The sequence below is a fragment of the Fulmarus glacialis genome, unplaced genomic scaffold (genome assembly GCF_000690835.1).
Source record: "Fulmarus glacialis isolate BGI_N327 unplaced genomic scaffold, ASM69083v1 scaffold8745, whole genome shotgun sequence".
In the NCBI taxonomy this organism is placed as follows: Eukaryota; Metazoa; Chordata; class Aves; order Procellariiformes; family Procellariidae; genus Fulmarus; species Fulmarus glacialis.
The window spans coordinates 32,432-40,786 of NW_009211134.1; the positions used below are offsets into that span (position 1 = coordinate 32,432).

At 38.8% G+C, this 8,355-nt stretch overlaps 1 protein-coding gene across 1 annotated transcript in view; it reads right to left on the minus strand.

Moving 5' to 3' along the window:
• The window catches only part of LOC104076521 (E3 ubiquitin-protein ligase UHRF2-like), a 13,228-nt gene extending 10,013 nt beyond the window's left edge, over positions 1 to 3,215 (minus strand). The window contains exon 1 of the mRNA XM_009577416.1: positions 3,183 to 3,215. Within this exon, the coding sequence (XP_009575711.1) occupies positions 3,183 to 3,215 (33 nt within the window). The remainder of the gene's footprint in view (positions 1 to 3,182) is intronic.
• Positions 3,216 to 8,355: the final 5,140 nt, after the last annotated feature.

An 8,355-nucleotide genomic window follows, 5' to 3' on the forward strand; every position in this document is an offset into this window, starting at 1 on the left:
AGCAGAAATTCAGCTGCAGTATTAGAGTATTTCTCGTTCAAAATTTATCTAGACATAATAACAAGCAAGTGTTATGAAGTTAAAAAAAATACTCAAAACCTAACAAAGACATTTATAAACTCTGGTATATCCTTTCTTAAAACAGTCTACTTATTCTGCTCAATGAATCTCTAAAAAATAACAGAACTAGAATGATGTTGTACAAGGGCAATATATGAAACAACTTCAAAAGAATGAAAGGCCAACAAGACAAGAACTATTTACTAAGAAAGGATTTAAAGTAAATTGCATAAAATAAGATATCACAGAATTGAGCTATGTTTATTTTTTCAGTGATTGTCAAGGCAAACAAAATGTGCAGATCACACACAGATGATTGTGATAATAATACGAATAGGGATGGATTTGCTTGATGAATCAGGCCCATTCAAACAATTGCATTTTTAACACTGAGTAAGAAGCTTGTGCCAAGTTCAGAAAACCAGAAAGATGTATCTTGGAAAGTCATGAATACAGAATGATTTGGGTTTCATAACAAAGAAGAAACTGAACACATGTTCATGGTGTGGTAGAGTGGGGAAAACTGCTAAGGCAGTTTTTTGATGTACAAGCAGAAATAAACTGAAACTGGAAGGTGATTTTCCCCTCTTTTTAGAACATAATGTTGAGACAAATACTGAAATAACATATATATAAGAATGTGAAAAAAATAGAGGAAAACCAGAAACACTACATATGCAAGCAAAATGGGGAAAATGGTTTACAAGACAGGTTCTTGACAAACTGTTTTGCTTATCAACAGCTAGGTAGAACAATCTTTATGGGAAGAAAGTACTGAATAGACTTTTTTTGGCATAACAGACAAGCATAAAACAAGGACAAATTGCTATAGACTTAAGCCAAAAAAACTCAAGCAAGAAGGCATAAATGCAACAGTATTCATAATTAACTACTGGAACACACTTCTATGGAAAATGGGTTAAATGCAAAAGGGCTAAAAACATCAAACTTCCAATGTCTTCAGAGAAAGACTGAGTGGTTCTCTGAGTGGTACTCTTTAAACACAGGCAACCAGAAGACATCATGCTTGAAGAGACAGAGTGGATCTATAGAGAGATTATATCCCCTCTATCTCTTCAAGCGTGATGTCTTCTGGCCTTAGGCCTATGCATACATGCTCACCTCTTGAACAGATTTTACACTTTATGGGTTGCATTTGCTTCTCTTTAATTATCCAAGTGTTCTATGCATAAATAGGCAAAACTACATGGATTTGGGGGAAACTGGAAATCCAGAGGAAAGAAAATGGAGGAGAAATGGAACAATTATGGAGCGTAATTGTTAAAGGCCAATTAACAAGAAGATGGCATCTTTCAACACCTCCCTGCGTAAGGAAGGCTCATTTCTGCTCCACTTCCCAGAAGAAATACACTCACTTATTTCACATCAGAGATATTAAAAAAAAAAAAGGAGGATAGCAAGGAACAAAGACACACAGTTCCTAGAACTGGAGGAAAACGACAGAGATCTTGCCATACAGAGCGCTGATCTGGACCGGATGGAGAGAAATGGGGAGGACATTTGATCCTCTGACAATGAGAGCAGCTCCTAAACAAGGAGAGGAAGAAAGCTCAGGATAATACTACTTGCAGAGAAAGAAAATCTAGAATGGCAAGAGTACGTGATGCACAGACACAGAGTCCTTAGAGTGAAATAAATGTGGATATGAATACAGTCCATGCCAAGTAGGAGTGAAATGGGGATCCTGGTAGTCTGGAGACCTAAAGGGAGACCTACAGAATCTACTTCCATTGTGGTTATGGTGTTTTACTTTGAAAGTGGAGTATGCCAGGAATATTCAGACAGCTTATTATTTGGGATCTTCTGATGAGTAATGACTCTTTGAAACAATTTATCAATAGCTTTGAGTTCTGAGTCTACCTATAGACAATACAGGATCTTCCTACCACCCATAACAATGTTCAGCTGATAGCCTGTATGTGAGAGGTGAAGGTGGAAAGTTTTTTTTTCCTCAAAAGGATCAGAAAGCAGAGCTTAAGCTTACTGATACTGCCGTAAATTCTGCAGTCAACAGTTAAAGAAAACATTTGGCAAAAGGAATTACTGATGTCTGTACGTTCTTTAAGAAACAAAATAACTGTCAAAAAGGTTACTAAAAGTTTTATCTTTTGCCTTCTCTTCTCTTCCTTCTTCCTAACTTTTCCCCATTTTCTTACCTTAAAATATGTAATTCTGCCATTTCTCTTCTGCTTTCCACAGCTTAATTCAACTTCCTTGCACCAAAACTTTCTTTCAACAGCTAGTAAGACCTTTGTTATTGTCTTCTCTTAATGCCTTCTGTATGTCTCTTTTTCTTATGTTGTCTCCATAAAGTTATTTCTTAACTGTCCTGTTTGTAAAGTTTGATCACGTTATAGAGCATATGAACTTCAGCGACAGTAGCATTGACCCAATATCTCATACTGAGGCATTTGAGCGGAAGATGAGCCCGAAGCTCTAGTACTATAAGCCAGCCAGCCTCAGACATACAACATAAGCAGATGGTCAGTTGTATTCAATCATACTCCACTATTTCAATGTTGTTAGATAATCAGTCGTAAGTCTAACAAAGAGATAATGGAGAATGAAAAAAGTAAGATTTTGAATTCACCTAAGCGTTCAACCACATTATTTCTATGGGTTGCTTTTACACAGCAGCTGACAGGGGCATTAGCTACTTCAAGTTACTGGAATATCAGCTATCTCAAGATAGCTATCAATTATTTTCTCTTTCCATTGACACCTCTGGTATTATGCTCAAATTTCAAAGTCTGGTCCCAACATATACACAAAAATTGCATTTATCAGTTAGTAAGGCACGCTATTATGAACACAAACAGCTTTTCTAGATGAGCGTCAACCTTCGGTCTGAAGAAATAAAGAAGTCTTACTGACTTTCCCGATACAAGAAACCCCAAAACCTCATCAGTTCATCAACCCCTCAATTCATCCATTTCACCTCAGTAAAACGTGATGAATAAAGGCTAAGATTTTGATTAGTATGACAAAGCAAAATAAAAAAGCACTAAGCCTTTTAAAATGAAGTTATTAAATCCAAGACAAATATTAACCATCAGACAATGACATTTGAAAAGATTTTCTTCCCCTAGTAGTAGGGATACCTGAAACTGAATCATGTCATCATTCACCTCCATTAAAGTCTCACAGGTCTGTATGCATGTAAGTGCTGACAGAATTGGCCTATCTGCCCAATTATCTGATTTATTTTTGATAATTTCATGGTTTAGCACTGCAGTAAAAGGTGCCAATTAAAAAGGAAGGGCTACATATTTCATTTGTAAATCAATTAAATTAAGCGCAGAGCTTGAATATATCATAATCAGTGCTTCTGAGTCTTCTCCGTAACCGCCCTTGACAGCAAGAACCTGACAGTATCATGGCATATTCCACCATGATGAAAACATTTAACCATTTCAGCGTTAGCCAATCTGGATCTCTGAACAATAAGTAAGACAGCTTCAAAGCAGGAAACAGCAGAAGGTGGCTAACTGGTAATGGAAGTAGGTCAACATTTTGAAAAATAACTCCCAAATGAAAGTACTAGATAACTACTGTATGTGCACCACTTTCTGAGGTTTTTCTTATTCTTTTCATTGTTCAGTGCCAAAATGGTGGATTTGCAGACATTTAAGCTAAACATTAATATGTAAACAATTCAGGCTACCCAATCTGGATATATTATCTTCTGCTCCGTTCAAACTCAGTTCCGACTTCAAACCAGGTTCACCAAAGATACAACACCCAGAAAGCCTTTTCAGGTCAAAGACCCTTTTCTGTAGTGGGAGATTACTTAGGAGATACAACAGTTGTTTGAGACAACATTTTTTTAATTACAATTATCTTTCACTATTTGTTGGAGAATGCTGATTGATTGTTTCTCTGGGGGCAAAAATTCCTGCAATCTGTATCAGTAATTTAATTAGCCTATTATAATCCTAGTTACAGCAAGCCAAAGAAAATCTTGCCTAAAAGATATGCACTTACTATTTGACATTCGTTTATCTCTATACATACAATCAGAATTTGTTACTTTCAACCTTCTTTTACTTTCTGTATTTAAATAAATGATTAATTTCATAAGATTAATTTTTGTAAGTGTTCATGTGAAAAATCTATGAAGTCCAGCATGAAACTCACAGTTTGACACAACAAAGATTAGTATAATTATGCTGATCCTTCAGAATTTTGTGAAGGGAGTGGATTGATTATATTCCATATATTGCACTAATATGACTAATATCTCTTGAAAGTATATGAATTTCAGAAAGTATCTCAGTATGTTAGGCATTCACAAACAGAGACCAAGGCCTATGTCCTTGATCTAAGGCACTATTCCAGACAGAATGCTTCTTGGAAAGTGTGAAATATAAAAAAGAGCTAAATGGTGCTTTGCTAAGCATTGGCAACATTAATTTCTACTTTTTAATCTGCTTTATCATTGTGTGAAATGGGTTTCTCAATGCTTTAGAAACAACCAGATAGGCAAAGTCCTGCAAATGAACTTTGGAAAAGCACAGATAGGAGCAGTATAGACACAGATTCCACACCCCATTATGAAAGAAGCTAACAAATAGGCAGATAAGACTACTTTGACAAATGGAGTACTAGCAGTAAAAAACGACAAAAAGCATCTGTGTAACAAAATAAGGCTTTTCAGAATGTGAAGGTAATTCTGAATATAATGCATGCACAGAGGAGACAATGAAATTCAGAAAATAATGCACAAAAGGTATTTTTTAGTATCAATTAGCATTTTGTATGAACTGATAGCTAACAATATGGAATAACAGAAGAGATGGAGAGGAGACTGTTGCATAATAGGAGCTGTCCTGCAAATCTGAAACACTGCTAAGTAAGTATTAAAGCTACTGCCCTACAAATTATGTCAAGTATGTCCTTAGTATTGGAGGTAACAAGAGTGGACAAATAACACATCTAAGTGAAAAGGAAGATATTTGGTAGCTATCATATAGTGAGATACTCAAATTTTTTCACATTACATTGGAGCTCCAAGCAGGTCCCAAACCAATAGGGTGCTTAGACCTTGGAAACATGACAGTTTTGAAAACAGCAAGTTTTCATGGCGTCATGCGTCAGGTTTTCTGCTACATACTCAATTCGGGTGACTCTCAGTATAATGGCTGTAATGAACTTGTTATGTTGGATTCTCAGTACTATAAAGCAGAGGTGGGAAAATCTAAAAGTAACTGTTCCCTTGGTAACGTAGTCAGCATGGCATGATAATTCAGAAAATTTATATAGGATACTACATGTCTTTTGTACCAGGGCTCACACTGGATTCAGATGACGCAGGTTAACCCAGCAAACTGGTTAATAAAGCAGCAGGTCATACACACATCTCTAGGTAAACTGCTAGTCACTACAGTCTTTGCATATAAAACACTTTGACTCAGACATGAGACTCCTATTGCCCCTTGATTTGGATTTAAAGCCATTTAACTATGCAATTCACTACAGTACTGGCACTGCACCTTTGGCACTGGTGGAACTGAGCAAGTGCTTTCACTGTGCAATGTACGCTAAGCAGAAGTTCTGAAATGCTATATCCTCATCACAGGGCTCTGGCAAATCTAGTGAGCTACATACTGTTTATTTGCAATTGGACTATTTCAAACAAGTGGAATAACAGTTGTACTAACTCCTTGGAACTGATTACCCAAACATAAGATTAATGCAAAGGCACAGAACATTTAAAATGGACAGCAAGCCATTTCATGAAGTGGCTTGTGAATGCTATGTTCAGGCACTGAATAGGTTTGGTATAAAATAATCAACGAACTAAGCAACGAGTATATTTGCCTGGGGTCCCTTTTGAGTCATTAGAGACGCTATTCTCTTTTATACTGTCAGAATCTTTTACAAGAGGATGTGAATGATCACAGAAGATATTATTCTCCAAGAGATTCTGAATCTCAGTTCAGAGATTTCAAGTATGATCCTATATGCAAAAGCACTTGAAGAAAAAACAATCTTCGTTCAGATTAAACTAAGCTCACCACACAATTAATTTACCATCTTTATAACACCACCTCAACCCAGCAGAAACCTGGATCTTGAAACTTTTGAAAATAAACAGCAATTTTAACCCTGATACATAAAAACAATGACACAAAATAGGAGGGCAATTTTTCAACACAAAAGTGAAATTTCCTCAGCTACTTGATTTGATCAACAGACAAGTCAAAATACTTTTATCATGAACACTGTGATTGCACAATCACTGTTAATGTCCAATATCTTGGACATTAGCTTTTAAATGTCTGTCTATTCTGAAATAATTCCTAGATTTTAAACTCCGGAAAGACTTCTCAATTTCTTCAGCTAATGTTCCTATTATGGTTACTATCAAGAACACGACCAGGTTTATTTGCTCTCAGAGTTGTTAGATCTGTTCTTAGAGTTGTGTTATGTAGCACCTTACCAGCTGTATATACTGTTTATCAGTATGTATGTGCTATTTATCACTTCTGGGAGATGGATTAAGGTTATCGCTTTGCTACACTGTGTAACACTAGCTTATGGTATGATAAACTTATTGGTCATGAGATTGTACTCAGCACTGCCATCATCCCTGTGCTTCGGGAGCTATCTCTCAGAAACTATTAATAATTACACTTTTTACCTCTTCTCCTCAGAGAGCCAATTTACAGGGCAGACACCTTCCTTCACCTTCCCCTTCTCCTCCAGGCTGATTACAACAGCTCTTGAGGATTTTGGATATCCTTGGGATGTTCAGACTAGCATGTTCCTATTGCTATGTCTCCTGAATGTGTTTCAGGCCTTGTTTAAGGTTAAACAAGTATTTAAGGACACCACCCAGGGATCTCACCCAAGGTTGGATAGTTATGAGTGGCAAGGTGTGTGGGATAGTATGGGCAAGTACCTAGGACAGTGGTCACCTCCAATGTTTTGGAACTTCACCCCTGAACAAGTGCAGAATCCTGAAAAACTAGTAAAATATTTGGAGAAAGCATGCTGTCACCCTGGCAATCCCAGAGAGATACAAATCACTGCAATGTGCTGGGGTCTGGCCCATGCCTACCGAGCCCTGTTCCACACTATTCAGAACCCTCAAGGGGGAAAGAAGGTCTCCGGATCTTATCACAAAACAACAGGCACTGCGGCTACTCCAACCCGCGTGACAGGTACTACAGCTGAACCAGAGGACCAACCCATGCTGGTATCAGTCGCCTCTATACGTAAGAAGAAATCTTGGAAGCGAAAGTCAGCTCGTTTAGAAAGCGATGATAGAAAAGCAGGGCCACCACGAGGAGGGGAGGAGGAAGAGGAAGAACTCATAAACGAGACGGAAATCACACGATCCCTATCCCTGAGTGAGCTGCAAGATATGTGGAAAGATTTCAGCCATTGTCCAGGTGAGCACATTGTCATCTGGCTGCTCCAATGCTGGGATAATGGGGCCAGTAGCCTGGAATTAGAGGGGAAGGAAGCCAAACAGCTGGGATACCTTTCGGACAAGGGGCACAAGTCCTCAGCCTCTGGAGGTGACTCTTGTCAAGTGTGAAGGAAAGGTACCCCTTCAGGGAAGATGTTATGTCGCCCAGGCAAATGGACCACTATGGAGAGAGGTATCCAGTACCTGAGGGAATTAGCCGTGCTGGAGGTGGTTTATAGTGACCCGGATGACGAGCAAGTACCCAAAGATCCAGATGAAGTCCAGTGCACGCGACCCACGTGGTGGAAGTTGGTACGGAGCGCACCAGCATCATATGCCAGTTCGTTGGCAATACTGCCCCGGAAAGAGGAAGACACACCAATGGTGGATGACACAGCTGGCAAACTCCGGGAATATGAAGAAACTGCCTCCCTTGTCTCAGCTATGCAGAAACTCTCCCAGGAGGTCCAGCAATTCAAAGAGGATAGGTCCTACTCTCAACCTGTACGGACCAGCATCTCAGCCATTAGGAGCCAGCGTCCTTCTGCTCAAGAGAGAGGATATAGAAGGTACACACCAGAGGGCACCCTGTAGTTTTACCTGCGTGACCACGGAGAGGACATGAGGCAGTGGGATGCACCTCGACCCTAGAGGCACAGGTACGTGAGCTGGAAGGAAAAACAATCACACAAGGGGGTTCTCCCAGGAAAATTGCTGCTCCAGTTTCCAGACAAAACAGTTTCCAGTGAACAGTTCCCCAGACAGAGTAGAAGGACTGATCTTACTTTGGATTGTAATGAAGAAATTCTTGACTCGCATTTGCAAGAAGTGAGAGATGGATACTATGACCAGAGCTA